We start from the raw sequence: 19,678 nt of genomic DNA, 5'->3' as shown, positions 1-19,678 counted from the left end.
ATGCTCCACAAGCAGGAGCCGGAAAAAATCACTGAAAGTAAAAGGGACCTGCAGTGCATTCTGGGATACTGTGAAGTTCTGGAAGGTTCTCTTAATCTTAAAGGCACAGTATCCTGTTTTGAACCACATAATGGCAGCCTATGGGGCTTGTCTGTCCATGTCTTCCTCTCTATTATTCCAGAGGGGTTTTGCTGTTAAAGCAAGGGAAATCCAGACAGGCTTTGCTGTTTGTGGATTTTTGGTGAAATTTCTAGTTGAAGTACTGTACAGTGTAGCCTGTGGATATAGGCTGCATTATCTGTCTTTAAATTCTCTCTTAAGTGTCTGTGCAGTTCTGCATTTTTCGACATATTAAGAGATTATTTTTGATTGCTCCGGGGTTCACGCACATGGGCGGGACTATTCACTAGATTATGACTATACACAGAGATCCCCTACTACAGAACAAGCATCTGCACATGGAAATGTAACATGCAACCATTGCAACAATTTTAAAAATCAGTCTTTATGTGTAATAATCGATAAACTACTTGTTCTTTTAGACTATCGTATTTAACGATTAGTACTAGTTTGAAGCTTATCCCCCATAAAGCAATTAAAAACACTTAAACAGTTAGTGCTCATAGAGCAGCATTATAACAAACCCCCTGTTTGTAATTTATTCGCTTGTTATTACACTATTCTGAATCCTTATGTCCTCTGCCTAAATGATTACCATATAAGGTTGGCTGTGCTGGACTAGGTTTTAAAAGCCCAGTCCTCTTTCAGACCTATATCCTAACCAAAGACTGCCTAAAACAAGCATTTGCAATGCAATAGGTCTCGCATTATTAAAGTTTGAGCTATTGGCATTGTTAAATAATGCAACACCAAGGGTGCTGCAGATACAAAATGTGCTCAATTGTAAGGACTCCACCACTTTTTTATGATTAATTTATCTGTTTTTCAAGGTGCCCTCCTAGAAGCATATTGAGTTAAAAATTACTTTTGAGCCATGTCCAATAATGTAAATGTAGCATATAAAATGTACCTTCTTTACGTTTCTCACTGTTGAGGCTTCTTCCACCAATTTGCTTAATCTTGTCCACAAACTTTTCGTCCAAACTGATCTTAGAAATCCGTTTTTCTGATTCTTTTCGAGTTGGCATTTCATTTCTTTTTTTGTCTTCCTCCTGCTGCTTGCGCTTATCTTCGGCTTCTTTCCTGCTTTGCTCCTGCTTTCTCCTCTCTTCTTCCTGCCGTCTTTGCTTTTGTTCTGCTTCCCTCTGAGCTTCCACTTCTTTGCTTCTCTGTTCCTGCTCACGATGTTTGTCCTCTGCGAGCTTCTGTTGTTGGGCTTCCTGATCTCGGAGTCTAGAAGCAGCCTCCTCAGCTTGCTGCTTTTCAAGTCGGATTTTTTCCTGTCTTTGTTCCTCTTCAAGCCGTTTCTTTTTGTTTTCTTCTTCCAGACGAACTTTTTCCTTCCAAAGGTTTTCCTTCTCTAGTTTTGCTTGCCTATAAAATATATGGAAAGTGCATGAAGAAAAGTATTAATTATTCTCAATTTGAATCGCAGAAAGGATGACACCAATTATTATCAAAATCATATCCTGTGAAAAAGGATCAAATCTGCAATCAGAATTGATTTACCAATTCGTTTTGATATTTATATATTTATAAGATAAAGAATATTGTTTGTCTGAGCCATAGTAAGTAGTCAAACTTGTCACAGGAGGTCCTCAAGTCTTCTGAAACTGCATAATGCCACTTGTCAGCTCACACTTCATAAGCAACATATGATAAAGCACTGCACAAGATGCTTTACCGCCCTATACATCATTTGCCACTGAGGGGCATTGCAATCACCTAGTTCACTTCAAGAATAGGCCCACTCAAGATTGACTCCTCTGCTCTGTGTGTTATTCAGGTATAGTGAATGCAGAAAATAGCAAAATGCCTCTGAAGTGGACTGGACTGCACTGGTAAGAGACTGGGTGAAATTGGAGGGGAGACAGGAGCTTCTTGGTCACTACACTGCACTGAAATACATTGAACTTGAAGACTCCTAGAACATGAACTATGCCACACTGTATCCAGTGAGCTGACGGCTCAGTGGACTAATGCATCCAGGAGCCTGCGCTTGAACTCATGGTAACAGGTTTCAATCGCAGTTGGTGGAATCGGCCTTCTGAAGTCAATATCTGATATTCAGTGTAAGATGCTGCAAGAGGTGAATATGTACCTTACAAATGCATCTTATGTTATATCTTACAAATGGCAGCATGAATTGTGGGAACTTTCTATGGACTGACTTCTGATCATCACCCAATGGCATTATATATTAAAAATCCATTCTTGATGCAACAGAAATTCAAAACCAGCCTGGAAGAGGAAGGCTGCACTGCATGTTGTGTTTAACAACCTTCAGCCTTTTGATAGGATGCAATGAGAAAGTACTGATATTAGAAGATGAAATAGGCAGGTTAATTATCATTGAAAAGCACCACACATACCCTCTAAAGTCCAAATTCCTCACTCACTCACACAGCACAAAAAACAGATGCTAACTCTTGCTCGGCCCAGCATACTCTGAAGCACAAGCTTCAACTGACACCAAGTAGAACACTCCATCGCCTAATCCAACACTCCACCTTCCACAGCACATACAATATACAACATGGACAGGAGGACAAACAGCACATAATGTAACATGGGCTGACTAAGAAGCAGGGAAAGTTCCTTAATCAGCTAGAATAACGGCATTCCAAGCACTGTGCTAGAAATGTGTCTAGTGAGCCTGACGTCTAGGAGGGAGGATAAGTTCCAGGACCACCAAAGGCTGGTGACTTTTTTTTTTACAGAATTCTATTAAGTGGTGCCCTGAAGATTGCCTAAGATATGCAGCAGTTAAAGGGATGCCCTCACTAGTAATTTCAAATTCTTTGTCAGGCAGGACATTAGTCCAGTTTTTGGATAAAAAGTTACACTTCATAAACACTGGGGCATCCGTCGAAGGATACATTTGAACACTGGTGCGACCCTAGTACTCCTCTGAGTGTTCTTTCCTTCTGTTGGATCCTGCTTGCTCATCTATCCTGTTGGAGTGCCTTGAGATCCAATCATATGAATAATGTGGAATATGGAAAGGTTCACTTGGGACTAACTACTATAAATAATTTCCAATACATGATCAGACCTTTTTAACACCTGATATCCATTTTTTGGACTAACCAACATGCCTGGGAGCCCTGCCCAGAAACTGCCACCAGGTTGGTCCTACTTTACATTTTCTTCCTCTAATTATCTTGAAATGAAACGGTTGAAACTCTGACCAGGCTTAACAACCAGCTTCCATCGGACAGCATACTGTCACTTGAGGTCCCTGGGTCCCAATCAAACCCCTGGAAGACATGGACATTCTTTTGACAATTCTACCATTTCCCATTACATTCACCAGAACACATTTTGTATTTGTTTTCAATGAAACATTTACACTTTTTAGTCAACATCTGACTTTACTGCCTGCCTGATTTTGTCAACAAATCAATTTTCCACTTTTGGCATTAGCAGCTAGTACACACCGCTCAATTTGGTTGGCAGGTTTTCTTGGCTCATATCAGCCTCGACAATTTGGTTCCTAAATACGGCTCATTATTTACGTTCTAAACAGATTTCATTGTGCAGCGTCGGGACTGCTAGGGCTCCTGCCCAGGTTTGGCATTCAACTACCCAGTGGGTTGTTTCATTTCGCAGGCATCTTCGTGTCAGGCATAATTCATTATGTCCTCATGATGATCCCAATACTCCATGAAGGAATCGAAAAGTCGTCGACAAACAGTTCCATGACTGCTAAAACTGTTATATAATTAGATTTGTAACCATTGGTACTTTCTGCCATATGTGACATGATTCTCTTGCCTTCATTGTAGTCACATGTAAAATGCCTGAGTCTTAAAGTTTTATGACTTTTTTTTTGTTGTGTTTCTCACTTCATTATGCGCTATAAGTTTTAATAAATCCATCTGCAATTCCACCTGGACAATTGACATAGATTTCATTATATCTCTATGTAAAATGTTTTAAAGTATCTTACAGTAAGGGACTCTTGTTCCTTTAAAATACTTATACCCAATGGTCCATTAAATACCACTGGACTCCCCTTGTTGCCTATAACACAACCAACTAATCCATTACAGCAAATATCCCTAAATGACAGCTGATCATGTACAAGAGAAATTTAAAACTGCGTCACAAGATGGAAAGTGCAAGATGAGAAATACTGCAGCAGGATAAACATATGCCCATTACAAATACTGCTGCAAGTTAAAATAGTCCATTTAGAACCAAGAAAATTGGCAATATCCTCCAGGTTTTGCATGGTACAAGAGAAATTCCTTCATACCACATTTCTGACTCCCCTGCGGCTTTTGGCGGGCAGGCCAGCATCAGTCGTCTGCCTGACCCTGATCTAACGAGGAGGGGGCAGATTTCTTTCATGTAGTTTGGGCATGCATTCTGATTGAGCGAGACTGGACCTCTCTCTTTGACACCCTGTCTCGGGTGCCGGAGCAGCCTAGAGATTGCTTGCCCACATAGTGCTCCTCAGCCAGTTGGAAGACTTAGGAGGGAATAGGTGTGATCATTGTGGGATTGGGAAAATTGATCAATTGATCACCAAAGGGGACATAGCGCGGAGATCGAACTCAGCACTCTCGCCTGAGACCACGGCCTGGAATAAGGCCATAGAGTGGTGCACAAAGATGGAGCAACCTCTCTACGCTGCAAGGGGCTGTCCTTATAAACATCAAAAGGTCTGGGGAAATGGTGGGGCCTCTTCGGGCTACAAACCTCTCTCTGCTGACTAGGTTTATGTATATGTTTGTTAACTTGCGACTGTCTTGATTCCAACGTACTGCTTGTTTCAGGGTTCTCTTTGTATTAACATCAATTCAAATCCATTGTTAAAAAAAAATAGTTCCTTTAGAATATCGTGTACAAAGACATACTTGCACAAGGCAGAATTATGCCATCCTTCCACCAGTATTGCTCACAAATGCCCTTTGGGGTTCTGGCTTTTGGTCAGTTAAGGTCAAAACAATCTCTTAGACTTTCTCTCCACATTCCATTTCAGTCCTGGTTTCTACATCACCACTGGTATGCATTATGATCCATGTAGACCCTTCTGCCCTTAGGAACGTGCCTAGAGGATGTCTTGCAGGTGTACCTCTGTTGAGATTACTGTTTTTATTGCTATACTGAACTATAGAGATACGCTTTCTGGACATCGCTCCATGATACCCGCTCTGGCTCTGGATTTGCTATTTCCCTTCTTTTGTCTGCTAGTTTTCCTAGTATTTCCCATCACCTGGTTAATTCCTCACACCTGGCTTTTTGACTGCACCTGTGCTCCTCCTTTGAGTGGGTAACCTTTTTTTTCTTGTGAGGCCAGTGCTCAGCATTCTCAAAACCATCTTTCCTACAGAGATTGCACAAACTTGTGCTTTCTTGCTGCTATTAGAATTGCGTCTACTTTTAGTGTACTTTATGCATTCTTTACTGTTTTGTTTATTAGTATTGGTGTTTCAACTACTGCTTCTCCGTTCCAGTACTTTGTTGCTACAGCCCGTCTTTTCCTGTTCCTGTTGTATGCACATTCCTGGTCTTGTCATTCAATGTTCCTACTTCTGTCTGCAGACTTCTAGTCATATCCTAGTGTGCAGATTGCTGGTCCTACATTTGTGTTCTTTTTTTTCTACAATTTTTCAGTTAAGTTACTGCTGTTTCTTAGAATCCGGTCCTTGTTTTCAAGAGCCTGGTTTCTGTACTCCACCCCTCTTGCTCTCCTTCCTTTGTCCTCTCTTGTATGTATGTTCAAATTCTAGTTAAACAGAAGGACCAAAGCAGCAAACCAGGTCATGCACAACGATTCATATAGTTCCTAGTAAACAGTGGTGCAAACACTTCCAACATCCGCTGCCACAGGATGCGTAATTAATGACAATATAGAAACAAAGTAGAAGGTGCACTCTCAAAAAAGTCAATATCAGAAGTTGCTTATTTGTATAAATTCTTCTTTATTCCAAATTCTTTCAAACATCATAGGCACAGCCAACGCGTTTCGTTCCTTTCTTGGCTTTTGGAACTTCGTCAGGGCTGTAATAATTACAACATATATAACATAAATATACAATAAACAAAACAGACCAACAAAATTAAACGTACAATTTACAAAGAAAAGTTTTTCTTATAAAAATTGCGACATATTAATACAATTACAATACACACTCACAAAACCCAAAGAAAACACAAACTGAGATACTACACATTGTTAAAAAACCATTAAGGTTGATAGTGATGTCTCTAGTCCCAACAGAGCACCTAACTGCCACAATCCTTAAAAAGAATCATGTGGACTAGAGAGCAGCTCAGACAATGTTATAATCACCATAGGTAAAAAACATATTATCAGTACATGAAAAAATATCCTATTAAAAATGATCCTACTAAAAAACACTTGCGACCCTTGCAGTGTCCTATGAAATATACCATCCACAGGAATATCAGATTTTACGCCATTATATTTACACTGAGATAATACGAACAGAATGCATAGAGCAGATTGGTTATTGTGGGGGCTCTGTTTATATATCTGAAAACCCTTCGATTTGCACTGAGGGACTTGAGCAAGAGATTCAGGTTCATTTCAGGTCCTAGAATTTGGCCATTGTCATAGGGAGTAACATATTATTCTAAGTACCCCCATTGTACAGACGCTTGGCAGAAATACCACATTGAGGAGTCCTAATTAAGACTAACTCCCGCCAGATTGTGAAGCCCCCGAGGATAAGTAGTGCTTACCGAAAATTGATAAACTCAAGACTCCAAAAGGAGAGATTCAAAGTATCATGTAGATCCAAATAGTAATTTGTACAGGCCGGACGTGCGTTCTAAATATAAAAGAGAGCAAAGGTATATAACAGTTTGGACATGCACGTATAGGCACATTAGTAGTCCAGGAAGATAGACCAACAAGAACTAAGGATTTTAACCCCAAAAGGACAACAAATAGCAATGTCCATTCGTTACAATCCGGTTTCCTAAGTAAGTATCCACTTTTAAAGAATAAGCGAAAGAATATGACAAGATTATTTTACAACTCTAGTCATAGATCGGAAGCCAAGTAATGACCATAGATTATAATTGCTCCCGTTCAATATTTATATACCTCCAGGGTAAAAGATGGCGTTTGTCAGCCTGTAGATCATGAAGTTAACCGGTTTCTCACGTGGTGAGATTAAAAACCTGTAGGGATCACAAATGAATCGAATCAATATGTATTCAGAAAGCGTTCAGTTTTAAACACGTAACAGAAGCCAGAGCTTGGATCCCCGAAGGAAAGACAAAATGTTACTTTGAATTTAAGCGAGCCCACTGAGCCGAGTCTATACTATGTTGAGTACAAAACGCAATATTAACAACATACAAAGTTTAACCATGGTAATATTACTCTTAATTCAAGAGAGCACACTGAATTGGGCCTGTACTATTGTGAGAATGAGACTCATTTTTAAAAAACAACAATGCCCTCATTTCCCAAGCAAATATAAGTTAGCCTAGGGAAATTTACAACATGAGTAAACATAATTTGTAGCCATACCTAGTTTTTGATTTGGGCCAGCCTCTTAACTGTATATCGAACCTCAAGGTTCCCCGAAATATAGTCCCCTGCCCAAATACTTCAGCGCAATGCCGGAAACATAAAATGTAAATCGCGAACCTGAAATGACAGTTAAAAAAAAAAAAGCCCAATTACGAATAACCGGTTATAATATCCATAGGAACGAGTACCAAGGGAATCCATTCCGCGCCCCTGTCTATAGCACATACCTGTGATAGGGTATCGGTCATCCGGCTCTCGGCATACACGGCGTTCTGCAAAGAACCCATGCACGCCATTCTGTTTATAAAGGGATGTGTTGATTAGACACACCGGTGTGCCCGGTAACAAGCACCCTAACCACGTGACACGGTCCTAGTCGGACTCAGCCGACGGGGAAGCGCCATCTTTGAATGGTGATTGTAACTAAAAGAATTTTTGATTTTATATCCACATAGCTAAGAGGTTACTTTAGGGAAAGGGAAAGGGGGGATAATGTACCTAGTGGTCCGCATACTCCACAAGTGATAGAGTCCAATTCGGACCTAACCAACGAGGTGGCGCCATCGTGGAATGCGCACCCTCACCACGTGATGGGGTCCTAGTCGGCCTCAGCCGACGGGGAAGCCCCATCTTAGAGTGGTGATTTCTGACCTCAAGCTACCATCACCGAGACAAAAAATATTTTAGAAACGGTGGTATGATGCAGTACAAAAATATAACGAGCGCATATTTGTTAAGAGTTTTTTGTGTATGAAAGCTCAATTAAGACAGGCCCCCTCCCGAAATCTCACCAGTTATCACTTAAGACAACTGACTATTCGCAGCGTGTTCTAAGAACATTTGTATATATTCCAAGACTAAGTGAGGAGAACATTCTCGTATATTTGTAGAAGGAGCGTGACCATCGTGCAATCCATTTTTACTATTAAAATTTAAGGGGAAAAGGGGTTTACGGTCTCCCTCGACTGTTTTTCCTAGAAGTTTTTTGGGGAAAACCCATTCACATCACTACTGACCATCCAATGATAAAGATAATGACGCAATCTATTCACATCACTACTGACCATCCAATGATAAAGATAATGACGCAATATCTCAACATATAGTTCACAAACAACATTAAAGCATATGGTGACTAAAAACATATATAGAGGGTTGCCATCTAGTATCTAAATTACGAATGGCACCAAATTACAGTTTAAGATGGTATCCATATGTGTTCACCATGAGAAACATGATAGGTCCCTACAGCACTACTCCAAGAAGAAATGGATTTCCCTATCCGTATTGTGCCCCGTCTGGGTGGCCCTAAGGCGACAAATCCATTTTGCCTCCGTTTGTCGTAGTGCCAGCTCACGATCACCACCCCGGGTATCCTGAGGGATATGATCAATTCCCAAAAACCAAAAGGTTGGGTCCATTGGATGGTGATCATTATAATGTGTGCTGACCGGATAGCGGCTGTCCTTATTAATGATCGCCCTACGGTGTTCCTGGATTCTGCTTTTTAGTGGGCGTGATGTACTCCCAACATATATTCTATCGCAACTACAACCCAAAATGTATACTACATAGGGTGTGTTGCAATTGATAAAAGCATCGATCTTGTATTTTTTAGATGAAATGTGTGAGAATTCGCTGGTTTTATGTCGACCAAAGGGACATATGTTGCAAGTTCCACAGGTGAAGAAACCCAAAGGTTTCGGTGGAAACCATATTCTCTTTTTATCACTTGTGACATAACTTTTGCATAAGGTATCCCGCAACGATCTGCCCCTGCGGTATGTTATCTGCGGCTGGTTTGGGATGACACTAGATAAACTGTTAATATTCCCAAGAATAGCCCAATTCTTCTTAAGAATATTATACACTTTCTTGCTGTGGGTGTTGTACTGGGTAACAAATCTAACCGGACCGTCCTTTTTCCTGGTTGACTTGGGATTTCTTTTTTTGGTACAAAAGGTGTTTTTCCTATCAAGTTTGATTGCTCTTTCAACTGCTGTTTGCACTGTTTGCTTTTTATACCCTCTCTTGAGAAATCTGTTGTTTGCCTCCTTAATATTAGTGATAAAAGTATCCTCCTGGCTACAATTTCTGCGAATCCGTACCATCTCGCCGTAAGGGATATTATTGATCACTGACTGCGGATGAGCGCTGTCGGCCCGTAGTATAGCATTGCAGGCTGTCTCCTTCCTAAAAAGTGTACTCTGGACGCTGTTATCATCGATATAGAAACGAATGTCCAGAAAGTCAATACTATCCTTTCCATGTTTCATTGTTAATTTGACATTGCAGTTGTTATCATTAAGATAACCATGAAAGGCCTGCAATTGTTCATCAGTACCGGACCATACGATTATGATGTCGTCTATATACCTCCCCCAGAACACGATATGATCGGTCCAGGGGGAGGCATAATTGCACCATACATGTGATCGCTCGTACAAGCCCATGAAAAGACAGGCGTATGCCGGCGCAAATTTGGAACCCATAGCTGTCCCACGTGTTTGGTGGTACCAGGTGCCGTCATGCAGGAAGTAGTTATTTTCAAGAATGATGTTTATCATTTCTAGGAGCATCTCATTGAAGTCATGTAATTCTGCTCTCTCTTTGTCCAGGAAAGATCGTACCGCAGTTATGCCAAATTTGCTGTGGATGCATGTGTACAAGCTTTCCACGTCAAAAGTGACAAAAGACAGTTCCTCTGACCATTGTAAGCCATTAAATTTGGCTAGAATGTCAGAACTATCACGGATATATGATGGAAGATTGATGACATATTTCTGTAAATGGAGGTCAACAAACAAACTCAGAGATTTTCTCAGTCACCGATCCAATACCAGAAATTATGGGGCGCCCCGGTGGGAAGGCACCCCCCTTATGTACCTTGGGTAAGATATAGATACACGGGTATCTTGGTTTGTCTACCCGTAAGTATCTAAACTCATCCTCCGAAATAAGGCAAGTCTCTCGCCACTCAGTGAGTTTGCCAATAATCAAACTGCTGATCTTATTAATAGGGTTGGCAGAGATGCGTCGGTAGCAATTAGTGTCATTAAGTTGCCTGAGGATTTCAGCCATATAATCCCGATGGTTCATCACAACCACATTACCGCCTTTATCGGCTTCCTTGATGACGATGGTACTGTCAGTTCTTAAATTCTCAAGGGCAATTCTCTCCCTGGCAGTGATGTTTTGTTTGTTAGCATTATTGCGTCGCGCTGATGTTTCTAGTTTGTATAGGTCCCCGGTTACTTGATTGTAAAAGGTATCAATGCTAGGATGGTAATTGTATGAAGGCGTAAATTTGGATCTTGGTTTTAGATGACTATTGGTTCCAAGATCTTGCTGTATATCCAATTCATCCAGTATTGTCTCCATATCATATGGATCCTCATCATCAAGGTTAAGCAACAGGTGTATACCTCTAACGTCTGCTACTGCATGTGTCCCCACCTCTTTTGTTTCAGCTCTATCTGGAACCCTTGGTGTCTGACGTGAGAAAAAGTCCTTCAGTTTTAGCATTCTCACAAATTTGTACAGATCTATGTGTACATTTACAAGGTCCCCTCCCTGGGTAGGACAGAAATTAAGGCCCTTACTCAAGACAGACATTTCATCCTTGTTTAGCACTTTATTAGACAAATTGATGACCTTTAAATCAGAGGTACAATCCATTTCACAATTAGACATTTCAATACAAATGGCATTCATTGTTTCGATTTCGTCCCCACACTGGGTTTGTTTACCGTGTTGTTCACCTGGTTCTTTCCTGTACCTGTACCTACCCTTCCCCCTCCTCCCCCCCCTCCTTGTTTTGTTTGATTTCCCTGAGGGCGGGTCGTTTCTCTTTTTTGTTGCAATCTGTTGCTCATACGCAACGTTGCCAACTCCTTCTGAAAAGGAGTGGCCGCTTCGCCTAAAGGGATCTCCTGTGTTATATTAGACGTTGTACTACAGGAAGAAGCGGAGGTTATACTGCTTCCAGATCTTGTTTCATCAATATCATCCCTCTCTTCCCGTTGTCTTTTTTTGTCCTCATTACCCTGGATGTTGTCGAATTTCTTAGCAAAAGTATATATTCGACCATCCTGATAGTCTCTATCGTCTCTTCTTATTTTTCTCATTTTTTTCTCTTTTAGATAAACTTGATGTTCATTCACTACCTTTTTAAGGATCACAAAGTTTTTTTCAATCAAGTCTTTCTGTTCCATCCCGTTAATTTCCAATATAAGGGCCTCAATTTCCTCTCGTAACTTATCTCCCTTCTCCCGGGCATGTTTGATCAGTATCTGCATCATGATCCTTGATGCATGTTCTAAGTTGCCCTCCCATTCAGCGAGAAGGATGTCACTTAGATCCTCAAATGTTGGGAAAATCAGGATTCTAAGTCCTCTCGGTGCTTTTTTGTTAGTAAGATATTGTTCTAAAGTGACCCCATCCCACCATCGGGACAACTCAAGTTTTTTGAGGCGCTCTAGTTTTAGAAACATAGCTTTTAAGCTAGGTTTACCGGTGTTAGTTTGTGGTATTGAATCCTTGGGTTTATTAGTGCCAAATAAATTGAGGGCCAGTTCCTCCCTCCCATCGTCAAACGAGGCCATATCCTTTAGTTTATACAGGTAGAGATTTCGGGAGGGGGCCTGTCTTAATTGAGCTTTCATACACAAAAAACTCTTAACAAATATGCGCTCGTTATATTTTTGTAATGCATCATACCACCGTTTCTAAAATATTTTTTGTCTCGGTGATGGTAGCTTGAGGTCAGAAATCACCACTCTAAGATGGGGCTTCCCCGTCGGCTGAGGCCGACTAGGACCCCATCACGTGGTGAGGGTGCGCATTCCACGATGGCGCCACCTCGTTAGTTAGGTCCGAATTGGACTCTATCACTTGTGGAGTATGCGGACCACTAGGTACATTATCCCCCCTTTCCCTTTCCCTAAAGTAACCTCTTAGCTATGTAGATATAAAATCAAAAATTCTTTTAGTTACAATCACCATTCAAAGATGGCGCTTCCCCGTCAGCTGAGTCCGACTAGGACCGTGTCACGTGGTTAGGGTGCTTGTTACCGGGCACACCGGTGTGTCTAATCAACACATCCCTTTATAAACAGAATGGCGTGCATGGGTTCTTTGCAGAACGCCGTGTATGCCGAGAGCCGGATGACCGATACCCTATCACAGGTATGTGCTATAGACAGGGGCGCGGAATGGATTCCCTTGGTACTCGTTCCTATGGATATTATAACCGGTTATTCGTAATTGGGCTTTTTTTTTTTTTAACTGTCATTTCAGGTTCGGCGATTTACATTTTATGTTTCCGGCATTGCGCTGAAGTATTTGGGCAGGGGACTATATTTCGGGGAACCTTGAGGTTCGATATACAGTTAAGAGGCTGGCCCAAATCAAAAACTAGGTATGGCTACAAATTATGTTTACTCATGTTGTAAATTTCCCTAGGCTAACTTATATTTGCTTGGGAAATGAGGGCATTGTTGTTTTTTAAAAATGAGTCTCATTCTCACAATAGTACAGGCCCAATTCAGTGTGCTCTCTTGAATTAAGAGTAATATTACCATGGTTAAACTTTGTATGTTGTTAATATTGCGTTTTGTACTCAACATAGTATAGACTCGGCTCAGTGGGCTCGCTTAAATTCAAAGTAACATTTTGTCTTTCCTTCGGGGATCCAAGCTCTGGCTTCTGTTACGTGTTTAAAACTGAACGCTTTCTGAATACATATTGATTCGATTCATTTGTGATCCCTACAGGTTTTTAATCTCACCACGTGAGAAACCGGTTAACTTCATGATCTACAAGCTGACAAACGCCATCTTTTACCCTGGAGGTATATAAATATTGAACGGGAGCAATTATAATCTATGGTCATTACTTGGCTTCCGATCTATGACTAGAGTTGTAAAACAATCTTGTCATATTCTTTCGCTTATTCTTTAAAAGTGGATACTTACTTAGGAAACCGGATTGTAACGAATGGACATTGCTATTTGTTGTCCTTTTGGGGTTAAAATCCTTAGTTCTTGTTGGTCTATCTTCCTGGACTACTAATGTGCCTATACGTGCATGTCCAAACTGTTATATACCTTTGCTCTCTTTTATATTTAGAACGCACGTCCGGCCTGTACAAATTACTATTTGGATCTACATGATACTTTGAATCTCTCCTTTTGGAGTCTTGAGTTTATCAATTTTCGGTAAGCACTACTTATCCTCGGGGGCTTCACAATCTGGCGGGAGTTAGTCTTAATTAGGACTCCTCAATGTGGTATTTCTGCCAAGCGTCTGTACAATGGGGGTACTTAGATTAATATGTTACTCCCTATGACAATGGCCAAATTCTAGGACCTGAAATGAACCTGAATCTCTTGCTCAAGTCCCTCAGTGCAAATCGAAGGGTTTTCAGATATATAAACAGAGCCCCCACAATAACCAATCTGCTCTATGCATTCTGTTCGTATTATCTCAGTGTAAATATAATGGCGTAAAATCTGATATTCCTGTGGATAGTATATTTCATAGGACACTGCAAGGGTCGCAAGTGTTTTTTAGTAGGATAATTTTTAATAGGATCTTTTTTCATGTACAGATAATATGTTTTTTACCTATGGTGATTATAACATTGTCTGAGCTGCTCTCTAGTCCACATGATTCTTTTTAAGGATTGTGGCAGTTAGGTGCTCTGTTGGGACTAGAGACATCACTATCAACCTTAATGGTTTTTTAACAATGTGTAGTATCTCAGTTTGTGTTTTCTTTGGGTTTTGTGAGTGTGTATTGTAATTGTATTAATATGTCGCAATTTTTATAAGAAAAACTTTTCTTTGTAAATTGTACATTTAATTTTGTTGGTCTGTTTTGTTTATTGTATATTTATGTTATATATGTTGTAATTATTACAGCCCTGACGAAGTTCCAAAAGCCAAGAAAGGAACGAAACGCGTTGGCTGTGCCTATGATGTTTGAAAGAATTTGGAATAAAGAAGAATTTATACAAATAAGCAACTTCTGATATTGACGTTTTTGAGAGTGCACCTTCTACTTTGTTTCTATATGTTCAAATTCTAGTTATTGTCACCAACGTTTGCCAGTAAGTTCTGAAAATTGGTGGCTCTTGCATAGAGATACACTCAGAACTCTCTTTCTAGAGGAGTTACTGGGTGTCTTCCAAGATTTTCTGAGATTAGCTGCTCCTTGCCTTATTGTTTAGATAATTGTCTGCTATGGTGGTATGACAGCAGCATGGAACAAAGCGATTGAATCATTGCTTTTTGAGCCCTAAGCAGTCTTTCTTGGGCTGACTTTATTAAACATGGTAGTCAACCTGACATTTGAGATAAGGTGCTATAACAACAACGGTGTACCCAATGGCAGAGAGAGAAGTGTCTACAAGGGGGGGATGGTTCATCTGTTCCCAATATCCTGTAGATTACAATCTTAGTCTTTACTCACTAATAATAATAAATAATATGGGAATGTTCAAAAACATAAAAGTTGAAATGCATACTGTTTGTCCTCCCCAGAAAGATATAGAAACTATTCTTAGAATCAATTGCAGGGACTTTCTAGAGACAATAACTATTTTTAGTATACTGAGGCAGGGTTCTGCTTGCAAAAGGGCATCTATCAGTAATAGCCTTTATGTTTGACTTCAACAGAATCAAGACCAATGGTGAGGGAGTTGTTGCTTTGATTGATCTGTCCCACACTGTATTCTTCTGGATTGATTTGTATATGTGATTTCTAGGGCAATGCACTAAAGAAGATGCAGACGTGTGAATAACAAGGATCAATCTCCTTCTAATCTACCTTTCATTTCTCGGTTTATACAAACAGTCTTGAGATTACACAAGGTCCTTGCCCTGACATTCAGACGTGATGCGCTAATCTTGGCCTCATTCGGTCATTTAAGTTCACATTTTACAACGAGGCAGCTGGAATTGTGATCATGCGGAGGCTGGAGATGAGTAGGGGCGTGGCATTTATTCAAAGCAAGAATAAGCATTCATTCATGCAATTGATGGGTGTGTCAAATTTAATTGAGCAAGATTCAAGTCTTAAATGCCCACTGTTAAATACCATCTTAATAACTATGGCATGTAAGAGGGATGACTGACTGCACAGTAGTAGTCTCCTTAAAAGATACATACTTCATTATTGACTCTAAGCTTACCTTCATGAAACATTAACACAGTAAGCAAATGTTTCCACGTAAGGAATACACTTACTAATATTTTGGGGCTAGAGACCATTTTCCATTAGATTAGTTTTATTGAGCTACTTCTTTTAGCACAGATCTACCTCTGATGAACATTCGGTACTCTAAGTACAACAGTATTAAAGCAGACTTATCTCCAACATGAGGTGCGGTACATAAATCAAAATGGTATAAGGCATCTATTTAGATAGGACTACACAAAAACGGATGCAGGGCAAAGAAGGGGCATGAAAATGGGCAGAAAATATGTGCAGAATGCATGGCTAGGTTAAGAAACCACAGCTCTGGGGCGAAGAGACAAGTCACAAGACAATATCGCTTCCCAGATTAGACAAGAAACTAGCAATTGCAAAGCCAATAAATTGGTCTGGTGTTGGATGCTGATGATTTGGGTTTGCAAATATTTATTTAGTTTATAAATGGCCTTTTATGAAGACACACAAGTGATTCTGTGGCAGTGTTTGAAGAGCTGCTGGGTCCTTGCCCATGTCAAATGAGAAGACTTCAAGTCATTTTTCTTTTATAAAAGCACATACTGAACCAGTAATCCCTGACACTTAAGCAAATTGCTTATTGATGTAAATCCTCTCACAGTCAGGTAAGCCACAGGCTGAAGTGGTCTGACCTTGTGTCCCATGTTGTATGATGTGGCGGGCAGCCGCAACATTTTAATAACACTACAACAGACTAATGGATGAAGACCACAGACTGAAAGATACATATACAAATATGTAAAATATTTTTATTAAAAATAAAAGTTCATAGTTAACGCCACACCTAACAAGCACTGGCAAAGCCAATACGCCTGGCATTGGCCAACAGCCTTTTGGCGATGCTTGTTTTGTTGTGTAATGGCTTTTGTAAAATGTTACTGATGGGTAAGCTACCGCACTCTCAACAATATAAACAAAAAACAATAGCTAAAAGGAAAGCATTTTTTATAGCCTCAAAAAGCACACAGAGTAATAGTAGTCCCTGGTACTTCATGTAATGTGAATAGATGTGCTCCTTATGAAAGGGCAGATGCCATCGCTCACAATGAAGTTGGCCAATGGCTGAAGTAGATGACCCATTGCCCCATGCAGTACGCTATAGCGGGAATTAGGAAATATGAACGACTCCATGACAGACCAATTGATGAAGACAGATGGCTGAAACCCCTATAAGTAGGCATATAATACATATAACTAAGTAGCATCAAAGAGATTTGACTAGTGCCAAACCTAAATTCAACCTCGAAGCTTAGAAAATATATATATAAGGGTATTTTTTTCCCAAATATTTTATTTATCTTGTAGAAGAAGAAGTCTGCAAGCATGAAATCATGTTTCAAGGAAAAAAAATGCAATCGCCAAGCTCGGCAACCATATAAACATCGTCAACAGACAATACATTACAGGCAACAAGTCACACATCAGAAAATACATAAAATCTGGCATAGTGACGTTTTTCATACCTTAATGCTTCTTCTTCCTGTTTTCTTTTCTGTGCAAGCTCGCTTCGTTTTCTTTCAATTTCTCGAAGTTTATCATGCTTGATATTTTGCAGCTGCTGAAGGGCTAATTGCTGGGAGCTGTAACTTTCCCGTAAATCCTACAGACAAAATGAAATGCAATTCACAATAACGTAGTGTACACTACTAGGTCAGCACACAAACAGAGCACAGCAAGGTACACTTTGACAGGTAATGCTGACAAGTGCCTAATTACGATGAGAAACAACTACAAGCTTAACAGTGAAACTCAGACTAGACTTTAAAAGGTGATACTAGCAGACCTCCAACAGTTGGGGGAGTACACTCTAATTGAAACTGCAGCCTTCATGCCCTCAAGACAAAGAACATGGTTCTCAAGTTAACAGCGTAAGTAAGCAACCCTTATGTTAGGAGCAAAAGCAGTGGGCCCTACAGCTGCACACAGGTGCCAAAGAACGGGGTCTCTCTGGCAAACATGACGCAGCGATAGGGAGCCTTCTAAATTTGTGACGGGATCACAGCCTCTAGTGGAGGGCAAAGGAGGAGGTCCTATCCACAGCTCGAAGTCCAAGAAGGCTTTCTTAAATAGTGTAAACTTTAAAGCCTTCATTATTCAAGGAAGGAATACTAGTAGGCCTGGACGGTAAATTCCGTTCACGGAATTTGGGTAATTTTGCGTTCCGCGGAGAACGCAAAATTGCCCAAAATTGTGCGTTCCGGGACTTTTTCTGCTTGTTCGCGTTCTCAAATGCGTGTTGGCGAGATATTTCTACCCGAGCACGCAAACAACAATTGTGAACAGTAAAAAAGCATCGCGAACAAGCAATTCCGCATGTTTGTGGAATTTCTACGTGTTCGCAGAAATTTTTTACCGTTTCGCGGAGATTTGCGTAATGCGATTACACAAATTTCGCCCACCCCTAAAAACTAGGCAAAGCCCTTGTGTGCTACCTTGGAAACCTTGACACTGTGGCACTGTGATTGCTTTGCGCACATTATTTTCACTTGTGTAATCGGCAGGAATGCTTAGTCTGCAGCAACCAGATTTGAGTTTCACTTCACGAGAAAATGTTAGCCGGTTTGGCAGATATTTAAGGCACAGGTGTCTGCAACAAAGACTCAGTAGGATGCACAGAGTTCCCTTCACTTACGAACGTCTTTCCTCAGGGGTCAATGGTTACCTCATTCCGCTTGTTCAGATAATAGCATAATTGGGCTCCCTGATTCAAGATAAGATCTTCATAACTTGGGAATTGTTTTTTTGCTGCTTTAGGTTCAACCATCAACCATCATAGAAGAGACTAAACACAATTACATCAAAGCAGTGGTGAGCCCCACTCAAAACTTTGTCTGTAGCCATACTTGAACCCTTCAGCTCAGTTCCAGGATAACCCCTCTGGCCCAATACGAAACAAAAGTTTGTATCACAGATGTAAAGATCTTAGATGCAGCTGCATTAAAGCACAAGTTACTTACCTTCGGTAACGATATATCTGTAAGAAACAGTAGTTAGTGTTGTCAGAAATGTGGAGCTCCTTATGCGGATTTTACTCACTTCTCCTGGACGTGCCCCAAGATACACCAATACTGGTCCTCGATTCATACCACACTTGTCGACATTCTCTCCATGCAGCTAGTACCCACCCCTGAGATCGCATTAATGGGATATGTGGTCAATTTCCCTCGGACAGTCAGGAAACTAGCAGCGCTGGGCTTTCTGCTGGCCAAAATGGAGGTTGCCCTGCTTTGGGGCAGCAAGAGATCCCCAACACTGGGGGCAAGGCTTCGTAGTTTGGCGTTCTGTAATGTAAATTGCGAGAAATATTCCACTCTGATTCCTAGCTCGTCACGTCAGTGGACATTTAGGGCCCGTATAAGGATTACATCGCCAAGATCAGATCCGGTCAACTCTCACAGACAACAAACGGGATTGTGCCTGAGGGGGTCGGCTAGACGATAGTTTTGGTACAGTTGTTTGTTCTTACGATCAACCTTAGATTGCTGCCACTGGTGGTGTTGTGCTTCGTGTGAAATCCCCGTTTCTCAGAGGGACGTGGTACTCTTATATTGCAAATCCGTGTTTTGCTCACATATGATTTATTATTGATAGTTGTCCGCAATGCATTCTCCATGTACATCATTACCTGTTGTTCTGAACACCTGATGTGATATGTATGCTCTTCTTGCTGCTGCTGATATTGTACTCTGCAATGTACTCACCTTTTTACTCCCTTATGCAAAAATTGGGGGGGGGGGGGGGGGGAAGTAAAAAAAAGACAGTAGTTAGTTTTAGATTCCTTACCTTAGAATATCCCCAGGCGTAAGG

At 40.7% G+C, this 19,678-nt stretch overlaps 1 protein-coding gene across 8 annotated transcripts in view; it reads right to left on the bottom strand.

Moving 5' to 3' along the window:
• The window catches only part of ITSN2 (intersectin 2), a 1,402,222-nt gene that overhangs the window by 722,334 nt on the left and 660,210 nt on the right, over positions 1-19,678 (bottom strand). For all 8 annotated transcript variants that reach the window (XM_078647702.1, XM_078647706.1, XM_078647705.1 and 5 more), the window contains 2 exons: positions 17,335-17,471; positions 1,031-1,494 (listed from right to left, as the gene is read on the bottom strand). In XM_078647702.1, the coding sequence (XP_078503828.1) occupies positions 1,031-1,494; positions 17,335-17,471 (601 nt within the window). The remainder of the gene's footprint in view (positions 1-1,030; positions 1,495-17,334; positions 17,472-19,678) is intronic.

The sequence above is a fragment of the Lissotriton helveticus genome, chromosome 6 (genome assembly GCF_964261635.1).
Source record: "Lissotriton helveticus chromosome 6, aLisHel1.1, whole genome shotgun sequence".
Lineage (NCBI taxonomy): Eukaryota > Metazoa > Chordata > Amphibia > Caudata > Salamandridae > Lissotriton > Lissotriton helveticus.
This window is presented reverse-complemented; position numbering and strand designations above follow the sequence as displayed.